The sequence below is a fragment of the Cricetulus griseus genome, chromosome 7, assembly GCF_003668045.3.
Source record: "Cricetulus griseus strain 17A/GY chromosome 7, alternate assembly CriGri-PICRH-1.0, whole genome shotgun sequence".
Taxonomy (NCBI): Eukaryota; Metazoa; Chordata; class Mammalia; order Rodentia; family Cricetidae; genus Cricetulus; species Cricetulus griseus.
Genome location: NC_048600.1, coordinates 86451339 through 86478449, shown reverse-complemented (window position 1 = coordinate 86478449; position 27111 = coordinate 86451339). Strand labels below are relative to the sequence as shown.

At 39.5% G+C, this 27111-nt stretch overlaps 1 protein-coding gene across 2 annotated transcripts in view; it reads right to left on the bottom strand.

Moving 5' to 3' along the window:
• Window positions 1–27111, bottom strand: part of Ube2g1 (ubiquitin conjugating enzyme E2 G1) — a 69524-nt gene that overhangs the window by 19802 nt on the left and 22611 nt on the right. For both annotated transcript variants that reach the window (XM_027426818.2, XM_035447490.1), the window contains exon 2: window positions 5051–5153. In XM_027426818.2, the coding sequence (XP_027282619.1) occupies window positions 5051–5153 (103 nt within the window). The remainder of the gene's footprint in view (window positions 1–5050; window positions 5154–27111) is intronic.

The window sequence follows — 27111 nt, the reverse complement described above, 5'->3', positions numbered from 1 at the left end:
CTCAGAGCAAACTCACTGGTAAGTTGGCTTAGCAAATAAAGGTACTTGAGACACAAGCCTGACACCTGAATTCCATCCCCAAAACCCACTTAAAGTTGGCAGGAAAGTTAACAACTCCACAGAGCTGTCTTCTGACCTCCATATCTACGATGTAGACCACACACCCACATACACATTATGAAAGCTCACACTAACAAGTAAGTTTTAAAAATTAGATGGGAATAGATGTTTGTATACTGACACAAAAATAGGAACATGACATTACATATAACAGTGAATAAATGTAGGATGTAACACATGGGATCCTTTACTTTGTGCTTTGAACATTTCAGTACAGGTTGAATTTTTTTAATTATAAACTTCATTGCCTTTTTTTCTGAACAAAATAAAATGTTAAGCTTGATAAAGAGAAATAGGCCAGCAAGTGTACTGTATGTGTAAAGGCACTAGTCACTTAAGTATAGAAACCTGAGTTTCATCACCAAAACCCAAGTAAAGGTGGAGAGAACTGACTCAGCACGATACTGGCAGTGTAGTGCAAGCATCTACAAATAACTTTTTTTTTTTTTTTTTTAAGAGAGAAGGGGCTGGAGAGATGGCTCAGCAATTGAAGAACACTGGCTGATATTCCAGGACCGGGCTTCAATCCCCAGCACCCACATGGAGACTAACAACAGTCTATAACTCTAGTTACAGAGTTATCAGACATCCTACCTCTTCTGGTCTTCATAGGCACTGCATGCACACAGTGTATAAAGATACACTCAGGCAAAATACCATACACATTAATGGGGGATGCTATTAATACCAAATATTTCCAAATAGTAAAGAGGTAAACTGGGTGCTTAGAGCTTTTAAAAAAACAAACAAACAAACAAAAAAACCATCAAACTTGATAAAAGCAGTAAGAAAAACTCCATAAAAGATTAAATAGAGCCGGCTGGTGGAGGCACACACCTTTGATCCCAGCACTCGGGAGGCACAGGCAGGCAGATTTCTATGAATTCGAGACCAGCCTGGTTAAAGAGTTAGTTCCAGGACAGCCTCCAAAGCAGCCACAGAGAAACCCTGTCTCGCAGGGGGAAAAAAAAAAAAGTTTAAATAGAAAGATGGTTAACTATAAGGACAATAAACAAGACTATCTGCATGAGAAAATTAACATTTGAAGATGGAGAGTCTGGGTGTGGTTGTGCATGCCTGTCAACACCAAACTTGGTAAGCTACAGGAAAGGTAATTCCTGAGAGTTGAAGGCAAACCTAAGCCACACAGTAAGGACCAGACCAGCCTGAGAAACACAGCAAGATCTGGATTTTTTTTTTTCCTTTTCTTTATTTGGGGGAGGTATTAACAGGGGGCTAGATATAATACAAATTAAGGGTTTTAAAAAGAGGAGAAATCCAACTTGTTTTCGAAGTTATGGAGGGCACTCGAAGAAAGATAATTAGGAATAACAGATCCTCCTCCAATAATTAGGAAGTTGTTAAAGGCCTAAGATTCATGAGAGCCTACCTCCAAATAACAAGTCACTAGAAATTACTTAAAGTGTGTGGGGGGGGGCAGGGGAGAAAACCTAACCATGAAAAAGGAATGATGTAGGGCTGGAGAAATAACACAAAGGTTAATAGCACATACTGCCCTTACAAAGGTTCAGTTCTCAGCATCCACATGAGGCAGTTCACAACTGCCTGTTCCTCCAATTTTAGGGGCTCCAATGCCCTCTTCTAGCCTGTAGGGACACCTGCACCCACATGATGTATATATAACTCATTCAGAGAAATGAACATATACATATTTTTAAAAATCTTTTTTAAGGCTGCCTTTTCTGTACCATAAAATATAGCACACACATATTAACATTTTCAAATGTTGCATGCAGAAGAAAAATTTTAGTATCTTTTTTGGCGGGGTCATCAAGACAAGGCTTCTGACTATCCTGGAATTTGCTCTACAGACCAGAGTGGCTTCAAACTCAAGAGTTTGCCTGTGTCTGCCTTCCAAGTGCTGGTATTAAAGGCATGTAACATCATGACTGGCTAAGAAAAATCTAAATAGCACTAGAAAATTCAGAATTAAATACAAGAGTAATAAAAATTTATGCTAGGTGAAGATGGGTGAAAGGACTAAATAATAAACTATCAGTTTTAAAAGTAACACTTGAATGTATTAGCCAGTGACTACATAGACTGTAAATAGTGTAGGGTCCTCTTAGTGGCTAAATAAAGGTTAGTGATACCATCACAAAATAGCTCACCAGATTTTTAGACAATTTCGCAATAGTATTTTTTCTGATCTGAGGCCTCAAACCACTGTATGGTAGTGAGCTGATCCCTAAGTTAAATATTACTCAAATCCATTCCAACTTATTTTCAATCCCTCCATCCTCTTCACACTACTGAAACAACTACAAGATCACCTCCAAGCACAATCAAATTCACTTAAATAAAACTCCAAAACTGATGAATGCAAATATTACTAATAGCTATAACAAAGTATGAACCACCTTTTCCCAAATATAAAACATGAACTACCACTTTTTTTTCTCGTTTCCACCTTGTTTTTGAGGCAGCTTCTCTCTCGTTTCTGCCACACAATGTCTGCTACTACTCCAAGCTAACTGGGTGATTCTCCTGATTCTACCTACCATCTATCAATAGGAGTGCCGGGATTATAAACACAGGCCACTACATTAAGCTTTTTAACATTGGTTCTGGGGATTTGAGACTTCTACGGCAAACATTTTTACCAACCTAATCTTCGCCGACCCTTCATTATTTTTTATTACATTTTTTTAAGCAACTTAGGTTGGTGGAAAACAACTACCTGAGGGGTTGGAGTTAATACATTCAAATCATTTCCTTCTTTACACCAACCTCAGAAGTACGGCTCCAAAGAACTACAGACCTAGGTCTGTCCTTATTGCTGCTTGGCTATATAACTTTGAGAAAGTCAACTCATTTCCCTCATTGGTTCAACAACTGGCAGTCAGTAAATAAGTTATTTTTTATGTCCTAATACTAAATCTTATAAATTGGAGAAAAGTGATCACTAGTTCATACTAAGGTCAGAACACCTTTTTTTCCTGAATGTATTCTGTGAAGACTAGGTTACAAAATTACTAAAATAGACCTTGAAAGTTCCACTCAGTCTTCTTAAGATACAGATATACAGAATATGTCCTATGTAAAAAATTTCAGGGCTGTAGAGATGGCTCAGCAGTTGAGAGCAGTTAAGAGCACTGGCTTTTCTTCCAGAAGTCCTACATTCAATTCTCAGCAACCACATATTGGGTGGGTCACAGACATCTGTAACTCTATAGGTTCCATGCTATCTTCTGGCCTCCCAAGGTACTAGGCACACACAAGGAACACAGACATACATTCATGCAAAAACACTACACATATATAACACAATTGATTGATTGGTTTAATTAAATTAAAAAATAACTGTTAAAAAAAAAAAAAAAACTTCCAGAAATCTGAAGTCTTTTTCTTTAATAATATGATAAGCCATTAAAAACAGTAAAACAAGCCAGGTAGTAGTAATATGTGCTTTTAATCCCAGCACTCAGGAGGCAAAGGCAAACAGATCTCTGTAAGTTCAAAGCCAGCCTGGTCTACAAAGCAAGTTCCACAACAGCCACAACCGTTACACAGAGAAACCACGACTCAAAAAAGACCAAAAGAAAAAAGGTTTTTAACAAAAAAATTAATTTCAGCAGCAAGAGTACCTAAATTCTGAAACTGTATGTTTAAGACCTGGTTTTAGACAGAGTTTCAAGCACAACAAAGGCTCAAAACATGATCAAATTAAAGACAAATAAATGGTTACACAATGGAGTACTACTCAGCTGGGGGGAGGGGGGGACAATGTAATCTTGAAATTCCCAGGCAAATGGGTGTAACTACAAGAAACCATCCTGAGTTAGGTAATGCAGTCGCAAAAAGACAAAAATGGTATGTACTCACTCGTATATGGATTTTAGATCTAGAGCAAAGAAGTAGCAGCCTACAATCCACATCACCAGAGAAGCTAGGAAACAAGGAGGACCCTAAGAAAAATATACATGGTCCCCCAGGGAAGGGGAAAGGGATAAGATTTCCTAAGCTAATGGGGAGCATGGGGGAGGGGAGAGGGAGTTAGAAGAAAGAGAAGGAGAAGAAGAGGGGAGAGGAGGACATGAGGGAGCAGGAAGATTGAGTCGGGGGAAGAATAAAGGAGAGCAAGAAAAGAGATACCATCATAAAGGGAGCCATTATAGATTTAAAGAGAAATCTGGCACTAGGGAAATGTCCAGAGATCTACAGGGTGACCCCCAACTAACAACCTAAGCAATAGTCGAGAGGCTACCTTAAATGCCCTTCTCCAACAATGAGATTGATGACTACCTTATATGTCACCCTAGTGCCTTCATCCAGTAGCTGATGGAAGCAGACGCAGACACCCACAGCTAAAACTGAGCTGAACTCTGGAATACAGTTGCAAAGAGGGAGGAGTGATGAGCAAAGGGGGTCAAGACCAGGCTGGAGAAACCCACAGAAACAGCTGACCTGAGCAAGTCACGGACCCCAGACTGATAGCTGGGAAACCAGCATAGGACTGTTCCAGACCCCCTGAAGGAGGAAGTCAGTTTGGAGGTCTGGACAATCTATGGGGCCACTGGTAGTGGATCAGTATTTACCCCTACTATACTAATGAACTTTGGGAGCCCTCTCCACATAGAGGGATACTCTCTCAGCCTAGACACAGTAGGGAGGGTCTAGGCCCTGCTCCAAATGATGCAACAGACTTCGTAGATCCCCCAAGGAAGGCTTCAACCTCCCTGGGGAGCAGAAAGGGGTTGGGATAGAGGGGTCAGTACCGGACAGGAGAAGAGGGGAGGGAGAGGGAACTGAGATTGACAGGTAAAAGAAGCTTGTTTCTAAATTAAATTAAAAAAAAAAAAAAAGACAAATGGTATTAGAAACAATTTTTGCTTGCTCCTTTAAAAAATTCAATTTTCAAAATTAGGAGTAACTATTTGAAGTAGTCAGTTCCAGTCAGTATACTTACTAAAGTGTATCTGGAGGACCAATAATAAGGACTTCCCATCGATAGAGATCATTGTCGTCTATTAAACCTGCTGAAAAGCCTTCCACTGGATTTTTGTTGAGTTCTGCAGAAAAAGAAAATTTCAATTAAAACTTTAAAATGTTTTTTCCCCCAATAGGTAAATTACAGAACTTGAGCATACATAAGCCATCAACTATAAAAACTATAAAAATGCTGCCTCATGACCACAACATTTCCATACTACAAGCCACAGGTACAGCAAACTATCCAGATGGAATTGTACTGTCTTCCAACCAAGGTCTTAGCAGTCTAGGTAGGTTTCCACAGAGCCTGTGAAGATGGAAATAAATAAAGCCAATTCTCCATTGAAATTTCAGTTCAAAGAAAACCAAAAATCAAATCAAATCAAGTATATCAAGTTTTTGCCGGGCGTTGGTGGCACGCACTCGGATCTCTTGTGAGTTTAAGGCCAGCCTAGTCTCCAGAGCAAGTGCCAGGACAGGCTCTCCAAAGCTACACAGAGAAACCCTGTCTCAAAAAATCAAAAAAGAAGTTGGGAAACAAATGAAGGATCATCAAAGAGCAGATAAGGAAGAGTAAAAAAAAAGCCTTAAGAGTTCAGATAGACAGAGCTTACTAAAATAATGATTTATTGGTAATAGGCATATCACGTGAGTTTTTAAGATAGTTTTAAGAAAGTATAACTGGCAGCTGGAAAGATGGCTCAGCAGTTAAAGTGCACACTGCACGCTCTTCCAGAGGTCCTGAGTTCAATTTCCAGCAACCACATGGCGGCTCACAACCATCAGTAATGAGATCTGGTGCCCTCTTCTGGCCTGCAGGCAGACATGCAGACAGAATACAGTATACATAATAAACAAAATCTTAAAAAAATAAAATAAAATAAAAAGAAAGTAAAACTGACCAGGTCGTAGTGGTGAATGCCTAAATCCCAGCATTCAGAAGGCAAAGGCAGGTGATCTTTGTGAGTTCAAGCCTGGTCTACAGACCAAGTTCAAGGACAGCCAAAGCTACACAGAGAAACCATCTCTCACCCGCCCCCAAAAGAGCTTAACTGACATAAGATAAACTGTATCTATGTAAACTATATAATTTGATGAAGTTTAATATACTATACCTGTAAAGCCACCATCACAATCATGACTGTATATACAAAACCAGAAAAACTATCAATTATTTTATCTGTCAAGAGAGCCAAGGGCTGAGTGGTTCAAATTAGGCAATGAGGACAAAACATGTGAAAGAGCAGTTCAGAAAGCACTTGCCAGAAATCTGAGCAGGTAAGTACATGATTCTCATACAGCACATGCTATCTAATAATGGAAGTAGAATACATCACTACTATAAAATGCTAAACAAAGTATGCTAGTAACCGAGGAAGCATTAACTTTTTAAACAGTCAAAAGTGGTGGTGTTAGTTCAACGACTATAGCTTCATACATTGATATCAGGTCCATCTTCACTTGTCAACCTCTACTTCAACTTGGAATCACTTAGGAGACACACCTCTGGTACATGTCTGAGTGTAGTATGTGTCTTTTATTCAATGTTGTTATTGCTGGTTGTAGGTTTTAATTTGTGTATGTTTACCTTTTCTTTTCCTGGAATATACTTGACATTGTATACAGTTTTTGCATCAGGCTTAAAACCTTCTTTACACTAAAAGGGGGAATTACAGCAGCATCTTCCTCGCCAGTGTATTTGTATTAGTGGTGACACCCCTATGGGCATGGCTTCAAGTGTGGACAGAACCAGAAAGAGGGAAGCTCTCTCTCTCTCTCTCTCTCTCTCTCTCTCTCTCTCTCTCTCTCTCTCTCTCTCTCTCTCTCTCTCCCTCTCTCTCTCTCTCTCATGCACAGGCACAGGCACAGGCACAGGCAAACCTCCAACAGGGTTTCACTGTGTAACAATCCCTGGCTGTCCTAGAACTCACTCTGTAGACCAGGTTGGCCTTGAGCTCTCAGAGATCTGCCTGCCTCTGGCTGCAGCAGTTATTGTTCTGTGTAAGTTGTTCCCCAATAAAATACCCATTTATCAGTTATCTTGGGTCTAGTGAACTAACTCATTCACTCACGCCTTCATCTGAGGGTGTTTCCAAAACAGTTTAACATAGAATGTGGTTGAGATCATTCTATCAGTTAGTGTTCCACGGCTGCATAAAAAATGAAAAAAGGAGACAGCAAGCACAGTACTAGAATTCATACTCCCTCCCATCACCGTACCACTGACCCACTCCAGTTATTACACTTTCCCAGGCATGATGAACTACACAATGAACACCCTTGAACCATAAACTGAAATATTTAAGTTTTTTTTATCAATTATTTTGTCACAGCAACAAGAAAATAATTAATGTACACTCCAACATGTCAACAAAAAAACAGTTGAATTTCCACTTCAGTAATTATTTCTGCTGCTGCAGTTTTGGTTTCTGGCTCTACAGCAAGTACAGTATTTTCAATATTGTTATGTTGTAACGTAACTTCAGTGTCTGGAGAAGATGGCTATATGTCTAGACACATGGTTGACGGTCCTGTGTCTCTGACACTGCTGTCCAGTGTCCCGATCAACCCATTCTACACATCCCCTGAAAATGACTGCCATGACACCGACTCAACGATTGGCTTGGTGGCTTCCCTCATATGGGAAAATAACCTCCTGTTACTCCTTTTTGCTTCCTTCTACCCATTCCTACTACTTCCCCCCATAGTTAACCACCTTCCTCCCTTCCCTCCTTGGACCCCTGATAGGGCTCCTCTAGCTAATCTCCTTTGGCCCTTGAGCCTTTAATCGACTTGTGGCCTTTGTCAAGCAACAAATGGACTCTGCCACTAAGCCTGTCCTGGTCCAATACTAACCACTTCCCCACGGCCAGCTTCAGAGGTGCAGACCTGGATGGTACTGCAAGGAGACCTCGTCTTCTGAGGAATATGCAATGGGGTCAATGTCCTAACGCTTTCCCACCCCCACAAAAGGCATCCAGACAGTCCTGCCTTTCAGATGGCTCCGAGAAGTCATCCCCTTCTTATAAATGAGAAAATTGTCATTTATAAAATCTACATAGATTCTCCAATTGGGGGCCAGGCCTCTATCCCCCCACTGCTGAAAAATTTGGCTGCTTCTTTTTATACATGGAAGGGGGAATATGTTGGGAGCCAAATCTCAGGGCTGGGCATGAGATCCTAGGCCATTCTTGGCCGGCCACATAGTTGTATATTAACCTTTACATAGGAGCTCCTTAGAACCTCAGCTCAAGAAAAAGACCCAGTCCTCCACCCACAGGCTCAGTCACATAGGCAACCCTTCCTGGACCTCTTACTCACTAACTCTTTACCCTGCCAAACATCCTCTTTGTGGCTTCCTAATATCCTGCCTACACTAACACCTGGCTCACAAACAACCCATTCTACCCCTCCCCATATCCTACTCTGCCGACTATATAAGCTAGCCTGAGAAAAAAAAATAGTTTGCCACTTGATCAGAATCCTGTCTTGTGGTCGTTCTTTCTGCATCTCTTGCCCCATTCCCTATCCCTGACTCTCTTGCCCCAAGTTGATGTCCTGGAGGTGGGGACACTTTATAATCTCAAGAACAAGCCTATAGCTCCCCACCTCTATGAGAAAAATACTAACCAGCTCCAAACATCAACCAAACTATTTCTTTTTTTTTAATTCATTTTTTTTAAAAAAATAAAAAGCATACATGGGTGTTTTGCCTGTGTGAGGGTGTTGGATCCACTGGAACTGGAGTTACAGACAATTGTGAGCCATCATGTGGGTGCTGGGAACTGAACCCAGGTCATCTGGAAGAGAAGCCAACTCTTAAAATGCTGAGCCATCTCTCCAGCCCCAAAACTATTGTTTCTCATGAGAATTTCTACAAGCCTCCTCCTCCCCCCACTCCCTGAGTCACAGCCCATGAGGGAAATGTTCCATTAAAGCCTAGTTGCCAAAAATCACAGCTGGAAGCTCTAGGGTAAAGTTCACATAAGAAAGTGAAGCCCCTGCCAGGCAATAGTTATCCAGTATCTTCTAGATAATAGTTACAGAGGAGATGAAATGAAACACAAGTTGCAAAGCAAACACTGAATTTTTTAATGTTTAAAAACGGCACCTAGAAGCTAAGAGGATGATTCAGCCAATAAAGTACTTGACTTATATGTACCAGAACCTGAGTTTGATCCCCAGAACCCACATAAAATTGCTAGGGTTACAAACTTATAGTCCCAGCTTGAAGAAGCCAAAACCAGAGGATCCCTGTGGCTCACTGATCACCTATTCTCAAAGGAAATAGTGTCCTGAGGATAACATATGAAGTTGTCCTCTGCTTACACACACACACACACACACACACACACACACACACACACACACACACACACACACACACACACACACAGAGAGAGAGAGAGAGAGAGAGAGAGAGAGAGAGAGAGAGAGAGAGAGAGAGAGAGAGTGTTTTGGGTTTTTTTCCCTGAAACAGGGTCTCACTATATAGCCCTGACTGGCTTTGAACTCAAGAGATCCAGCCTCTGCCTCCCAAATGCTGGGATTAAGGGAATTCACCATCATTCCCAGCCTTATTTAAAATATTTTTTAAATTAATAACTAAGAGAGACTGGACAGAGGGCACAGTGGTTCTTGCTGCTCCTGCATAGTACCCAGCATACACATGGAAACAACCATCTGTAACTCCAATACCAGGGGACCCAATGCCTTTTTCTAGCTTCCTTAGACACTAGGCCCACACATGGGTACACATATATACATATGTGCAGGCAAACACTCATAAAGTAACAATAAATAATTCTTAATATATAATTAGCTTTTAGAAATTTATAGGTGGACATTGTAATCCCAGTAACTAGGGAGGCCTGAAGGAGAATACCAAGGAAGTCCTATTTGAACTACAGAATTAATTCAAAGCCAGCCTGGGCAATTTATTGAGACCTTGCCTAAAAAGAAAAGGGAGGGATAAATAAGGAAAGAGAAAAGGAAAAGAAAGGGGGAGGATAAAGTAGCTATATCTCTGGCAAACTTGCCTAGTATGTTTAAAGACCTAGGTTCAATCCCCAATGCCACAAATAAATAAATAAATAAATAAATAAATAAACAATCCCCCCCAAAAAACCCTACAAGAATATTTAAATTAAAGGTCACTGATAAAACAGTTTATACAGCTAGCAAGCCTGCAATAGATTTTTCCAGCTAACTACAGAAAACAATTATTAACATGGAAAAATTAAAAAGGTGAATTTGAGGTAGTGAGATGGCTCAGTGGGATCCACCAAACCTGATCATCTGAGTTCAATCTCTAAAATCATGGTAGAGAGTACCAACTTCCACAAGTGGTCCTCTAACCTCTACACAAGCACATACATGTACTCACCAAACACACTGTGGTGGTTTAAATTAAAATGTCACCCACAAACTCAAGTACTTGAACACTTAGTCACCGTTGATGCTGCTGTTTGGGGGATGTTATAAAAACTTGGTGAGACACGACCTTGTTAGAAGAAGTGCATCACTAAGGGGTGAATTTTTGATATTTTGTAATCTGGCCTCACTTATATTTGCTCTTGTTCTCTCTGCTTCCTGCTTTTGGATAAAGTTGTGATGTCTTGGCTTCCTGTTTTGGCTTTTTTGCTGCCATGCTCCACACCCCCACAGTCTTGAAATTATAGATGGTTTCTGGAACCATAGTCAAAATAAATTCTTCCTCCTCTAAGTTGCTTCTAACAAAGATTATTTCACCACAGCAACAGAAAACTAATACACAAATAAATAAGAAAAATATTACAAATTTACAATCTCAATAAACATGGACCTTTAAAGTCTAATGTGTTAATGCACACCTATTCTCTTGATACCTACTGGGAGGCAGAGGCAGGTGGATCCCTTGAGCTTTGTTTTTTTTGGTTTTCAAAACAGGGTTTTCTCTACATAGCCCTAGCAGACCTGGAACTCACTATGTAGACCAGGCTGGCTACCTCTGCCTCCCAAATCCTGGGATTAAAGATGTGCACCACTATGCCAAACTTCAAATTTAAAGTCATGTGGTGGTAGCACACGACTTTAATCCCAGAACTTGGGAGGAAGAGGCAGGTAGATCTCAGTGAGTTCAAGGCCAGAGTGGTCTACAAATTGAGTTCCAGGACAGCCAGGACTGTTACACAGAGAAATTGTGTCTCAGGAAAAAAAAAAGAAAAAAAAGATGATGATGCTGATTTTCCCTTTGGTTCTTGTCTCTAATTTATGACAACTTATTTGAATTTACCTATTCATAACTACTTTGTTTCGACATCAGGAATATGACAAGAAAAGCCTTTGTTTTCAAACACCTTTCATTTTAGTGAGAGAATAAAATTTACAATTTTTTAATGAAAGTACAAAGAAAATATATGAGGCTAGGGAGTAAATTTACAAAATCTTTTAGTGGGAAAACATGTGGAAATAAACACATTCCAAGAATCTGTATAGGCCACCATAAACTAATTTGAGTAAAAAAGGAAAAACTAGTCCAACAACTCTAAAAAAACAAAACAAAACAAAACACTTTAAGCAATTTTTGAGAGCAGGATTTGAGACAGGGTCTGGCTTGTAGCCCTCTCCACCTAGATCTCACTGTAGACCAGGCTGGCCTCAAAACTCAAGAAATCTACCTGCCTTTGCCTCCCAAGTGCTGGTATTAAAGGTATGTACCACCACGCCTGCCAGGCTAAGAAACTATTTTTATTTTTTTAGGAGCTAGGGTCTCCTGTAGCTCAAGTCACTGTGTAGCATAGTATGACCTTGAGCTTCAGATTCTCCTGCAGATTAGTACCCAAGCTTGGGTTATATAGTACCAGGGATCAAATTACATAAGGTAAGCATTCTGACTAAGCCATAGTCCTGGCTCCTTAAGTAACACTTTCATCAAATAATTTTCTGTCTTTCTAGATAGTAGTGACCATTGTCATACTTGATGAACATACCTGATGCCACCAAACTATATATACTTCAAAACAGTAGAATGCATGCTATGAATATTTTACTACAACATTTAAAAAAGAGAAGGCCTTTCTGAGCCTGTTTTCTCATGGGGTGTAACCAAATTTCTTTGACAGGCCAAACTCTCTCTCCAATTTATATTTTTAACATCTCAATCCTGTTCATCTTCTACGGATCTGGACTCCTGACATTTTTGAGTTGTCTTAACAGCTTCCTCCTACATTAAAACCTTCCCAAGTGGAGGGAAAACTCTTTTAAGCCATGGGATGTGAAAAAGGTGAAACAGGATATTTTAAAACATTCATAGGGAAGTGAAACATTGCTTCCAGCAGAGAAGTTCTGTAAACTCTGGCAGTAAACCTTAAACAACTTCAGGAAGTCCCTGAAACTGACTAGATTCACTAGGCCTCTCCTTTCCGGAGAGTATGTAAGCAGTAAAGACTGCTTTGTGTGAGTAACCTAGACGAGGAAGACACCAGCTGAACTGCTCAGAACAAACTAAAAGGACACTGTTGAGCTGCCAGCAGGTTGCACAGAGCGCTCCAGGTTTACAGCTTTCATGAACTGTCACTCACGCTGGGTGGGCTTTGGTGATAAAGTATTTTCTAGATCATATATGCTCCTGTAAATATGCCATCACCCACATTCCTGTAAGTGACTTCAAGCTGGACTTTGGTATCTGTACTTTGATCTGTCATTAGTCTCCTCCCTATCTGGGTTAAGTAGACTTTTTCACTTAATACTACTTCGGAATGTTAAAAGACTCAGGTAAAGGTACTTTTACTGCCAATCCTGATTATTTGATATTTGAGTTTAATCCCTGGAATCCATATGGCAGAAGAAGAGACCTGACTCCTGAAAGTTGTCCTCTGCCCTCTTCATATGCACACACATACACAAACAAATTAAAATGTGGGGCTAGAGAGATACCTCAGTGGTTAAGTGCAATTGCTAAACTGGTTATGTAGACCAAGCTAGCACTGAACTCACAGATATGCCTGTATCTACCTCTACCTCCCTGGATGCTAGGATTAAAGGTATATTCCACCTCACTTGGCCAAATACTACATACACAAAAATGATTTTTAAAAGCTAGGTGTGTGGTTCATGCCTGTAATCCCAGCTCTGAGGAGGATAAAACAGAAAGGTCTCCAATGCAAAGCTGAGCTATACAGTTAAGTTTCAGGCCAGCCTGAGCAAAAACATTTTATTTATGTGGATATATATCTATGCAAGTTCTTCCGGTGGCTCTTATGGGGCTTCTTCCTACATGAAAGGTCCATTTTAGTCTCACTGTTAAAGACATAGGAAAAAGAAATAACTTCAAATGGATCCAAAGCATTACATTCCCCTAACTTGCAAGCCATTCTTTTACAGAATGAGGAACTACTCTGGTGGCCCTGCTGAGACCTAAGGCATGACAATATGCTAAACAAACTTAGAAAAAAAAATGTTTCACAAATTAATTTTTTAAGTTAAATGTACAAGCTGAAATTATAGGATACTCTCCTAACATACTGGAATATTTATAAAAGCACTTCAATGCTGTTTGTAAATTTTTAATGGTTCAATTAACATAAAAATAAATGTCCAGTGAATTAACAAATATTAACTAACAAGAAATACAGCCATGTCTAAAATCTTGGCCAGAATTCCCTGTCCTGTTCCCTGGCCATAACAGGTATAAGTGAGAAAACAAAAGCAAAGGAAGCTGTGCTGCTTCTATATCAATATTCTTGTAATTGATGGGGGAGGGTGAAGTCCATTGTGGGTGGGACCACCCCTTGGCTGGTGGTCCTGATATCTACAGAATAGAAGGCTGAGCAAGCCATGTGGGGCAAGTCAACAAGAAGCATCCTTCCATAGCCTTTACATCAGCTCCTGCCTCTCTAGGTTCCTGCTCTGTTTGAGTTCCTGTCCTGATGGCCTTTGATGATGAACAGTGATATAAAAAGTGTAAGCCAAATAAATAAACTCTTTCCTTCCCCAAGTTGCTTTGGTCATGGTGTTTCATCACAGCAATAACCCTGAGACAAGTTGGTGCCAGGATAACGGAGTACTGTTGTGATAGACCTGACTGTGGTTCCAAGAGGATTGTGGAAGGACTTCAGAACCTTGGGCTAGAAAAATCATTGCATGTTGAGAACTCAGTGGGCTGTTGTGTAGGAGCTTGGAAGATAATGTTGAGAGCAATGCAGACAAGAGAGGCCAGGCTTGTGAAGTTTCGAAGTAAAATTTAAAGACTCTTTGGGGCCATTTGCTATTTTGAATTAAGATTCTGCCATTCTGGTCAGCTGGGGCTAAAAGTCAGCTGTGATTCGTAACCAGAGACCAGAGCCACTGAAGTAAAGCCTCTGTGTTACTGGAACAATTGACGCTAGTTAGCTGGTGCCAAGAAATTAGTGATTATAAACAGATCAGCATCATTGAGGTGAAATCTGGGGAAGTGTATACTCAAAGAGTCAGCACACAGAAGCCATGTTCCACAGGTATCAAGATTGTACCTTGTGCTGGGAGCTGAACTTGGTAATGTTTAGAGTTACCCAGGTGGTGCTGGTTTTGAAGGCAAGGGGTTATGGAGACCAACTGAGGCTTAACACTTTAAGAGGGCAGGAGAGGCCATTGGTGAAGGTGCAGTCTCAGTAGCCCAGCATTAAAAAGGGTCCGAGAAGCTGAGAATTGGCATTATGAAGAGAGCCTAAGATAGGCTAGTTGCAGCAAGAGACCCCAGCATTTTGGAGATGCCCGTACTGTAAGATAACTACCAAGAACAGCATCAGTGATGGAGTGGAGCTAGCCAGGGCCTAAAAGACAAGCTTTGTGTGCTGTAGGGGTGGAGCTGAAGAAGTGACCCAAGCACCTTGGAGAAGCTCAGAAGATCATGAATGACTCCCAGATATTGGACACTGAGTTGCTTACACTGTTGAAGTTTGGTTTTGCTTTGTTCAGATTGTAACTGTGCCCTGGTTCTTCCCTCTTGAAGTAAGAAAGAACTTTATTTTTGAGTCCACAGTTGAAAGACTGCTGTGGAATAATCCTTCTATACACTGTGAGTATGTATTACTTTCACTGGTTAATAAAGAATTGACTAGTCAGTAGCCAGGCAGGAAGTATAAGTGGGACAACCAAACTAAGGATGCTGGGATGAAGAAAGGCGGACTCAGGAGTCACCAGCAGACGCAGGGAGAATCAAGATGAGCATGCCATACTGAGAAAAGGTACCAAGCCACATGGCAGAGTATATAGAAGAATTAATTTAAATGTAAGAGTTAGCTAGTAACAAGCCTGAGCTATTGGCCAAGCATTTATAATTAATATAATCCTTAGAGTGTTTCCTTGGAAGCTGCTCGTGGGACAAAAACTTCTGCCTACAAGAGACTTTTTTGAAAAAAAAAAAAAAAAAAGATTTTGGATTACCCAGTGTAATCAAAACTTTTAAAGCCTATTTTATTGACCTAACTATGGCTATTCCTAGAAGTTTATGACCAAAAGAAATAACCTAAGAAGATTATATGAAAATATATTTCACTGGACTACTTCAAATATAGCTAATTCAAATAATTTTAATTACAACTTTAAGGGCTGGAGAGATGGCTCAGAGGTTATGAGCACTGGCTGTTCTTCCAGAGGTCCTGAGTTCAATTCCCAGCAACCACATGGTGGCTCACAACCATCCCTTATGAGATCTGGTATCCTCTTCTGGTGTGCAGATATACATGGAAGCAGAATGTTGTATACATAAATAAATAAAAAATCTTTTTTAAAAAAATCACAACTTTAAAAAAAATCAAAATGAGCTGGGCGGTGGTGGCGCACGCCTTTAGTCCCAGCACTCAGGAGACAGAGGTAGGCAGATCTCTGAGTTTGAGACTAGGCCGGTCTACAAGAACTAGTTCCAGGACAGCCTCCAAAGCCGCAGAGAAATCCTGTCTCAACCCACCCCCCAAAAATAAAATCAAAATGAAGGGAGTATTATAGTACCAGGATATGAAAGAATGTCATATACCTATTTAGTATAATCTAAGAAGAGTAGATGATATGAGAAATTTTAGTTGTTTGAAGAGCAAAATATTGTACTGTAAATATATCTACCTCCTTAAAAAACATGTAGTGGGGTTGCAGAGATGGCTTAGTTGTTAAGATCACTTTTTGTTCTTGCAGAGAACCTGGGTTCAGTTTCCAGTACTGACAAGATAGCTAATAATCACCTATGACTCCAGTTCTAGATCATCTGACACCCTCTCCTGCCCTCCCTGAGTACCAGGTACATACACAAGAGGTGCGCGCGCGCGCGCACACACACACACACACACACACACACACACACACACACACACACACACACACACACACACACAAATACATAAAAAAAATTTAAAGACCAAAACAAAACCTTTGGTCTAATATTCTAGTCTATCTTTCAAGAGTTTCAAAGTGCCAATATGAACCTAAGCTAATAAAAATACTTATTTTTCAAAGACTACACAGCTCGACCATGGTTCTAAAGGACGGTTCTGGTGCCCTCTGCTGGCATGCAGGCAGAAGGCTGTATACATAAGTAAATAAAATCTAGAGGGGGGGAGGGACATCAAGAGAGAACGTCTAAAGTTGATAAATGAAAAAACTTAAACAGTGTAAACATATTATTTAGAAGCATAAAGTTACACCCCCAGGAAATTGGAACCAAAAAGGTTTTATGAAAGCAGTTGTCCTCTAGAGAGCAGCACTCTAGTAGCAGGCATTTTTAATTATCGGTATTTGGCTATTTTTTTAAGCTAACATACATAATAATGATTTTTATACTTTTATTATTTGTAATTTTACATTTTATTCAGTTTGCTTGCATACATAACCCTAATTTTACATCCTAAGTCAGGGATGTAACTTACTTGACAGTGTTATTCACCTATAAGGTATGCAATCAAACAAATATACTGTGATTTGACCAGGATTTTTTTCCTAACAGAAAACAAAAATAATATTATTGGTAAAAGTTTCATTTCAGTTATAAACATTTGCTGAGATGCTAGGCAAAAATACCTTCCTTACAGTTTCTATGTTCAATCTAACAACAAAAGGAAACCCTATAAATCCAAATCATGCCTGACCTCATGTTAGGCCCTTCAGAATTTACCAGTCTCCCACTCTAACCTTCTGTCTCTCTGGATTCACCTATTGTCTCTCATTTTCCTATTCCCCCTTGCAGATGCTATGCTTGTGCACTCTTTACATATTCACCCACCTCAATGAACATTCTTCAATCAAATATCACCATAATTTTTAACTAAAATTCTCATACTCTTAGGAAACTTTATTCACTTCTCCTCTTTTACATTCCATTACTACTACTTTCTAAAAATTATATTAATTACCTTACTCCACCTAGAATGCTAGCTCTAAAGGAATATGAACTTTTGTTTACTGAAGCCCCAGGACCTAGTTATCTCTGACAATAAATGTCTAATGAACTCATGAATTAGTTTACAAAAAAAAGGTAACATCACAGAAAGAAACCAAATTGGTTTCTTTTCTTTTTTTTTTTTTTTGGTTTTTCGAGACAGGGTTTCTCTGTGTAGCTTTGGAGCCTATCCTGGCACTCGCTCTGGAGACCAGGCTGGCCTTGAACCCACAGATATCCACCTACCTCTGCCTCCTGGCATGCACCACCAACACACGGCTAGTTTGGTTTCTTAAGAAACCAAATAGTTTGGAATTCTTAAAGTCTGACAACTGTAATTGATAGAGATGAGCTACAATTTATACTCTGAAACTCTAAATTCCAGCTATTAAGTAATTTACTGAGATAATCTCCATATGCAAAACTCTGGCATAATCCCTACTAACATCATCAGTAACAAAAAGAATGTTTGCATCTCAAAGGGAAGGAGACAAGAGACAGAGGGAGAATGAACACCTATACTTGCTCATGGGAGGCTGTTCCATCAACAGGTGAGATTAACTTTTTTATTTATAGTCACAGTAATAATCTAACTCATTAACCACAGCTTGCAACAGTCCCAATGTCCACCATTGCCTTCAACTCTGAATAAAGATCAGAGGCACATTCTTCACCATCTTCATTCCACACCACCACCATTTTTTGGTTTTTTGAGACGGGGTTTCTCTGTGTAGCCCTGGCTGTCCTGGAACTCACAGATATCCACCTGCTTCTGCCTCCCAAATGCTGGGATTAAAGACACATACCACCACTGCCGGTTCAGGAGAAATTCTTACAGGAGATCTTTTCATTGTGGTACATATGGATAGCAAAGAACAGGTTAGTCATACAAAACTTCAAAGAATTTCTTCTATTCTACATGGTAAGTTGCTAAATAAAGAATAACCTTTATGACTGTCAATGATTAATTATAAGTAAAAAGTAATTAAGTACTCTTTCCTGATACACAAAAACACACATTGCAAACAGAATTCTACTATGTGCAAAAAGCAATTTATACATCTTCAGGAAAAATTATGTCATTAACAAAACACAGTATCTGGCACAGACTTGATCAAAACCATTTATTAATCATTTATTTTGTGTTCTTGGAGAACAGATTTTCACATAGCTACTCTGCAACTGTTCTGAACCCATCTTCTCAAAAACAACATAGCTTTACCTTTTTTGTTTGTTTGCTTTTGTTTTTCAAGATGGGGTTTCTCTTTAAAACAGTCCTGGATGTCCTGGAACTCTGTTAACCAGGCTGGCCTCGAAGTCAGAGATCACCTGCCTCTGCTTCCTGAGTGCTGGAATTAAAGGTGTGCACCACCACTGCCCAACTATAGGTTTACCTTTTTTTCACAAGTAATAAAAAGCATTTGTAAATAAAAGGTAAAGTAAAAAGACTGCTCACAGACATAAATAACAAAAACTGAATGAAACAGTGAAGCCACTGGCAAAATAAAAAGAAAAAAATTATAAATAGTAGATGTCAGGCTTGTTGGTGATGGCACACGCCTTTAGCCTCAGCACTCAGGAGCCAAAGGCAGGATCTCTGTGAGTTCAAGACCAGCTTGGTCTACAAGAGCTAGGACAAAGCCACAGAGAAACCCTGTCTCAAAAACACCCCCCTAAAATTGTAAGTAGCAGTCCTGATATTGATAATAAAATTAGAAAAGATTATTAAGAAAATAACATACATCTCAACAGAACAAAGGAAGCTTTTAAAAATAATGAAATGGAAAACAGGAAATGAAGATGAGCAATTATAAAACTGATGCTTAAGAAAGAAATTAAAGTATATTAAAAGTTATCTAAGAAACTTTCCTGAACCGATTGAAATGGCTAACCATTAACAGAAAAATGTAATACAGAATCACATCAAGACCAAGATAAATTCTGAAGAAGTTACTGAACTTCAAGGATAAAGAAAGAAATCTGCCAATACCCAGGCAGAAGTAGGTCACCTACAAAGGGAAAAGAACAGTCAGGCTGGCCCCAGACTTCCCTACAGTAACCCGATATTCCAAAAGACAGAGGAACAGTCTGTTGGGTATTAAGGGAAGGAAAATATAGCTTCAAATTCTATAACCAGACAAAACATCCTTTTACTTTGAAAGCCATGAACAGTATTTTCAACATATGAATGCTGAAAATACAGCATTCAAACACATTTTCAGAAAATCTACATGATAAATACAACACACTAAAGTGTATTGAGGCTTCAGCTTTATAGTAATAACCACAGACCTATAAACTACCAAGTTCATCAGTTCTAAAATGCATCCTTTTCACATTTTACTTTGTCTGAAATCAGCATGCATATTACAACTGATGATATGTCATGGTTTAATAGCATTTAACCATGTTAGCAGTTTATTATGTTAGCTTTATTACAAAATAATACAGCATTCAAAAATTAATGGTATCCTAAACAGAATGAAATAAAGTATGTTTGTAAGATGAGAGGAACAAGAAAAAATAAACAAGTAGTTTTAAAAGATGATGAAAACCAGCCGGGTGATGGCAGTGCATGCCTTTAATCCCAATACTCAGGAGGCAGAGGCAGGTGGATCTCTCCGAGTTAGAGGCCAGCCTGGTCTACAAAGCTACACAGAGAAACCCTGTCTCAAAAAACAAAACAAAAAGATGATGAAAACCAAACAGAGTCACAGGTAACAACAACAAAAAGACTAATATGACAGAAGTAAACCCACATGCACATTATGTGAATGAATAAAAGCATCTTAAACTGGGTTCAAAAAATGACTAACCTTGATCAACTATATGTAATCTACATGAGGCAAACCTAAAAAGGAGACTTTGCAAAAGGTTAGACCAAGTTTATCAAGTGGATATAAACACTTTTAAAACTCATTGAATTCAAAATGAAACATTAAAAGAGTCAAAAGACAGAGTCACTTTTTATAGTGATCAAAATTACAATCAAGCCAGACTCGGTAGCCTACACACCTCTTAGCCCAGAACTCTAGAAGGTAGAAGCCAGTGGATCCAGAGTTCAAGGTCTTGGTAAACCCTTTAATAACAGCATTTTGTTGTTGTTTTTTGAGACAGAGTTCCTCTGTATTGTTCTGGAGGCTATCCTGGAACTCACTCTGTAGACCAGGCTGGTCTCAAACTCACAGAGATCTGCCTGCCTCTGCCTCCTGAGTGCTGGGATTAAAGGCATGTACCACCACTGCCTGGCTAATAATAGCATTTTTTTTTTTCAGATCCACAACCTGAGTACTTTCAACTGATCATGAATTAGAATTAAATACTGAGCATTCAATTAAATGTAAGAAAATAAAAGGGCTAAAAATCAAATTAAAGGAATTTTTAAAAATGCCTTCAGAATTCTAACAACTGGGAGTTGAGGTCAGTGAGAAAGCTCAGCAGATAAGGGTGATTGTTGTTAAACCTTAGGACCTGAATTCAAAACCAAGAACCTACATGATAAAACTGATTTCCACAGGTGTCCTCTGACGTCGACACATGTGCCCATGGCATATACATACTCCCATATACACAGACCTACACAAAATAAATAAAAATGTAATAAAAAGCAACTTGTGAGAGTTAGTTCTCTACCTCCACCATGAGGATTCCAAACTATGGTTCAAACTCTGTGCTGGGATAAAGGCATGTGCCACCACAGTCCAACAACCTTCCCCTCTTTAGTTTCCAACTTGTTCACATCCTACAATGGCTCCTAAAAGGGTTTCTGACCCTAGATCTTCTTAACAAATCTACCATCAGTACTTTCCCAACAGCCCAGCAAAAACCTAAGATCTTATTCTCCATCAACCACTCTCTCTAAAAGATGTTCTGGCCTCATACACTAAACTGATACTGATTTTTAATTTCCTGCATTTTTAAAAAACATTTCAAATCTTTATGAGTGTTTTGCCTGCATAGATGTCTGCATACCACATCCATGTCTGGTGCCAGAAGAGACCAGGGAAGGCAGTCAGATTCCCCTGGGATTTGAGTTACAGATGGTTGTGAGTTGACCTGTGGGTGGTACTGGGAATGAGGCTGAGTCCTCTGGAAGAACAGCCAGTGCTCATAATAACTGAGCCACCTCTCCAGTCCCCTAAAAACTTATTTTCATAATGTTTAATTATGGGAATGGGGGACATGCGAGTGCAGATACCCAGAGAATCCAGAAGAAGGTGTAAAATCCACTGGATCTAGACTTACAGGCAGTTGTTATCCATCCCATGTGGGTGCTAGTAACTGAATTCCAGTCCTCTTGAAAGAACAGTAAATACTCATTAATTGCTAAGTCTCCAGCCCCTACTTTTCTGTATCTTATTTCAAAATAGGAATGAAATATACATACTCAAAGTCAGTAAGAATCTGGATAGACTTCCCAAGTACTTTTTTCTAGTTCCAACTTTCTACAAAATTCATGTGCTCTGACCCAGCTTTACAACCAGTTCTACATCTATAATTACCTCATTTACATGTAATTTCTCTACAACTTCTACCCAATATTTATAAGGAATTCAACTTCCTATTACACAGTTATAATTTCTCTTAGGAAAACCTTTGTCTAGATATTGAAGAAAACTAAACACCTCAGAGACCTTAAAATTATCTTATTTCAAATTAAAACTATGAAACTCTTTGTCTATCTGGGATATGCTAGGTAAGTGGCACCTGTGGTAGCCAGCATCTGTTGGCAAAGAGAAGATGACTTACCTAGAAGTTCTGGACTCATTCACCTGATTTTGGTGAAAAGTCAGTATTTCCAGAATATTACTCACAAGGATAAGTAAAATAAGCTAGCTATAGGAATCACACTGTCAGTTCACAAGCAATACAAACTTTCACAATTTCAAACACAAAATCTTACAGTTCTCAGTCTTACAGTGATAGCTGTGGTGATATTTTATCTATGATCTAACAAATAAATCTTGCCTGAAGATCAGGGTGCAAAACTAAGCCACTAGCTAACCATACACCTACCTAAGAGCTAAGTCACTAACTGTAGTCAGTCACACACCTAAGCCACTAGTTAGCCATAAAGGCCAGGCAGTAAATCCCAGTACTCGAGAGACATAAGGAGATGGATCTCTGTAAATTCAAGGCCACCCTGGCTACATGAGAGTGAATCAGTCTAAAACAGAAACAAAGCTCACACCTTTAATCCCAGCACTAGAGAGAATATAAGGCAGGAACTCAGCGCAGTCTGAGAGAGCAGTCTGAGTTGCTGCAGTTTGCAGAACAGGGTAGCCCCCTTCAGACTGAGGTAAAGGTAAGAGCTAGTAGCTGGCTGCTTCGCTTTTCTGATCTTCAGCTTGAACCCCATTCGTTGTCTCTGGGTTTCTATTAATACCAACTAGAATTTGTACTACAGATAGCTGTAGTAACTAAGGGATCACTAAGTAGTTAATGTGTACTATGTACTTGTGTTCAATAATGCCTTTACAAATACTGATTAATAGAGGAAAAATGGCTCAGCAATAAAGAGCAGCAAGTGCCTTCTTCTGATCCCTGTAACAGACAGACAGACAGACAGACAGACAGACAGACAGACACACACACACACACACACACACACACACACAAAAGTAATAATAATATTATTATATATGAGCAAGCCATGTGTATCCAATAATTCAAGGAGGAGAGAAAGGGGTGCCAGAGCTCCTGGAGCTGGAGTTACAGGACCACTGACCCTGATGCCGGGGACAGACCTCAGGTTCTTTGTAAGAGCATCAAGTCCTCTTAACCATTAAGTTATCTCCCTAGCCCCATAAAAATAAACTTTGGGGGAGAAAACAAATATTAACTAATGCTCATGAAAAGCTTCCATTCATTTCTAAAACTGTTTCTATATTTTACATATTTAACCTTCCTGACTCTCTACCCATATACTAACTACTCCACAATCTCCCCTGTTGGTCTAGATGAACTGATCATGCTTTTAGCTCAATAAATTCTCCAAAACAGGCAGTGATTAGATCCCCATTTTGTTTTCTCGAAGACACTTCTTCAAAACTTCCAATTCCCTCCTGTGTCAATCATTCCCTCTTCACTAACATCAACCTCAATATTAAATAGAATAATAATTCTGCAACTTTACCAAAACAAAAATGAAGCAGCCTAAGCTCAGGTACTTCTTTGTGCCCTTTAAGGTATGATTTAAAGGGTTTTCATTTCCTATACTCACTTAACTCTCATTCTCTCAAGCTCAGACCAATGTAGCTTTGGACCACTTCAGTAAAAACGCCTTCCTTAAATACCATTCATCTCCATCAGCAACTTCATCCCTCCCTCCCTTTCATCTATATGAAACTTTTTTTGCTTGACTTAGAGACCAACCAAAATGTGTTTTGTTTTGTTTTTTCCTCTCTTTCAATATTTCCCATTCTCCACGAGTTTCTAACTCTTAAAGCTAGTGCACAAAGGAGCCAGGCGTTAGTGGCTCACGCCTTTAATCCCAGCACTCGGGAGGCAGAGGCAGGTGGATCTCTGTGAGTTAGAGGCCAGCCTGGTCTACACAGCAAAAGAGCTAGTACAAAGACTTAAGTTCTTTTATCTACTCTTATTTCCCTATTGAACCCATTCAGACTTGAGTGTGTGGGGGGGTATGTTGTTAACAATGTCCCAGTTTATATCTCCAAGCCAAATCTGAATTTTATTGAAACCCAGACCAAACCAACTTGCTCCTTTTAAACTCTAATTGACAATTCAAACTTGACATATTAAATCACTAATAATTTCCCCTTGTTCTTTTCCATGTTAAATAATGTCAGTTCAACCCTTTCATTTGCTCAAGTCAAAAACCTTAAAGAGCCAGAGGCTTAGTGTTTAAAAACACGAACTACTATTGCAGAAGACCTGACCTGAGCTGGATTTCCAGCACTCACATCAGATGGTTTAAAATTGCCTTTAACTCCAGCTACAGGGGCTCTAAACCCTTTCTCTAGCTTCTTAGGCATCTGCACACACCTGCAGAAACCCAAACATAGGCCATGAGTTGGTGGCACATGCCTTTAGTCCCAGCACTTGGGAGGCAGAGGCAGGCAGATCTGAGTTCCAGGCCAGCCTGGTCTATAGAGCTAGTTCCAGGACAGTCAGAGCTGTTACAGAAAGAGGAAGAGAAGGAAGGAAGGCAGGCAGGCAGGCCTGACCCAAACATAGATATGTACACATGTAATTTAAAAATAAAAACTTTAAAACCTCAAAATCATTCAATACATTCTCCACTCCAACTTCCACAACAAATCTTTGCCAACAAATTCTGACAACGAAATTTAATAAAGAATATAATCAAGAATTCATTCACTTTCCAAATGATGTATTGTTCAAATCTCTTGAGCAATCTTCTTTTCTATTTCTGCTATTGCACTACCCTGCTGCAGTATACATTCAGCACAGTATAAATCAAAGAATGAACCTGTGAAAATGTCACTCCTATGTGTGATTGTGTCACTTCAATATGGAAACACCTCTAACGCTATCTCAAAGTAAAAGCCAGGGGGCTGGAAAGATGGCTCAAAGGTTAAGATAAGAGTGCTGCCTGCTCTTCCAGAGGTCCTGAGTTCAATCCCCAGCAACCACATACACGGTGACTCACAACCATCACCCAGCAAGAAATGCTGTCTTAATTTTTATTATAATTATAGTTTATGTTTCATCTGAGTGCCACTGGGAAAGGAATTTTTGCAATGTAAAGTGTAAAAATAGCATGTGTCTTTTTCCTTTCCCACAAACTGAGTATTTTCTTTCTTTCTTTTTTGTTTGTTTGTTTGTTTGTTTTTGTTTTGTTTTGTTTTCCTGTGGAGCCCTGACTGTACTGTCTGAAGACCAGTCTGGCTTCAAACTTAGAGATCCATCTGCCTCTCCCTCCGAATTACTGGAATTAAAAGCATGCATTTCCACCTGGAAAGAAAAAAATCTTTTTAAACTTTTTTTGCTTAAACAAAGTACTTGGAGCTCTTCTTTAGCATGTCTGACTTACAAGCAATATGGCTCTTATGCTTCTTTGTCATTGTTAAGTAAAGGGTTATCTGAAAACATGGATAGCAGGACAACTACTTAAGTGACTACAAGCTACAGCATGAATACACCAAATGAAAGGATAGTTTTTGTCATGGGTAAAAAATATAACAGGACAACTTGGGAGTTCATCCTAATACTCAGAAGGGTATGCAATTTAAAACTTGAAAATAGTTTATACCAAAATTTTCCATTAACTTCTTCATATTGAGGTTTATTTCAGGTAAATATAATGTCTAAAAGCAAAACTCTGGATAAGGAAGAAGCTACTGTACTTGCTTATCCAGGAGGCTTGAGGAAAAAAAAGAATGGACTGATATAATTTGATATAAACCATTTGATAACTGTTAAAGTGAATCCAACCTTAGTTCAGAATCCCAGCCTTCAATGTAAAAGCTAGGTGTGGCGGCATGCCCCTGTAATCCCTGCACAAATGCAAACAGTACAATTCTTTAGCTAATCAGCAAACTCCAGGTTCAGGTTCAGTGTGAAACACTGCCTTAAAAAAATTTTAAAAGGGGAGCTGGAGAGATGGCTCAGAGGTTAAGAGCACTGACTGCTCTTCCAGAGGTCTGAATTCAATCCCACCAACCACATGGTGGCTCACAACCATCGGTAATGAGATATGGTGCCCTTTTCTGGCCTGCAGGCACACGTGGAGGCATAACGTTGTATAAATAATAAATAAATCTTTTTAAAAAAATTTTTAAAAAGCTGGGCGTTGGTGGCGCATGCTTTTATTCCCAGCACTTGGGAGGCAGAGGCAGGTGGATCTAGTTCGAGGCCAGCCTGGTCTCCAGAACGAGTGCCAGGACAGGCTCCAAAGCTACACAGAGAAACCCTGTCTCGAAAAAGAAAAAAAAAAAAAAAAAAAAAAAAAAGGGGCCCCGGTCTACCTCCCATCCTCCCTCCCTCTCTCTCCCTCTGCCTTTCTTTTCCTCTCTCTTGCTCCTCCTGTTCCCTGAGGCTGGTTTCCCTCTTCCCCTTTCCTTTCCCTAAAAAAAAAATTTAAAAAAAAAAAAAAAAAAAAAAAAAAAAAAAGAACTCAGTGTGGTGAGGCAGGTGAGTTTGTGAGTTTGAGACCAGCCTGGTCTACAAATCCAGGACAGTCAGGATTACACAAAGAAACCCTGTCTTGAAAAATAACAACTCAGAGATCTACCTGCTTCTGACTCCCAAGTGCTAGGGTTAAAGGCATGTGCCCGCCACCACCTGGCCTTGAAACATCAAGATGACCATTAGGGTGTTGTCCTGTTATTAACTTTATAATTGTAAGTTATGGATTCTAAAGATCAATGTGTTTCAAACCCCAGGAATTATTCTTTTCTTTGCCCATACTGTCTCAGTATAATCTGTACAATATGAAGTCTTTCAAGCTGCCAGTACAGTGATCGTTAATTCAAATACTCTTAACCACTAAGCCATCTTTCTAGCAAGTTTCTCTCTCCCTCTCCCTCTCTCTCCCTCTCCCTCTCCCTCTCCCTCTCTCTCTCTCTCTCTCTCTCTCTCTCTCTGTGTGTGTGTGTGTGTGTGTGTGTTTTGTTTTGTTTTTCCAGACGGTCTCTTTGTGTAGCCCTAGCTATCTTGGAACTTGCTCT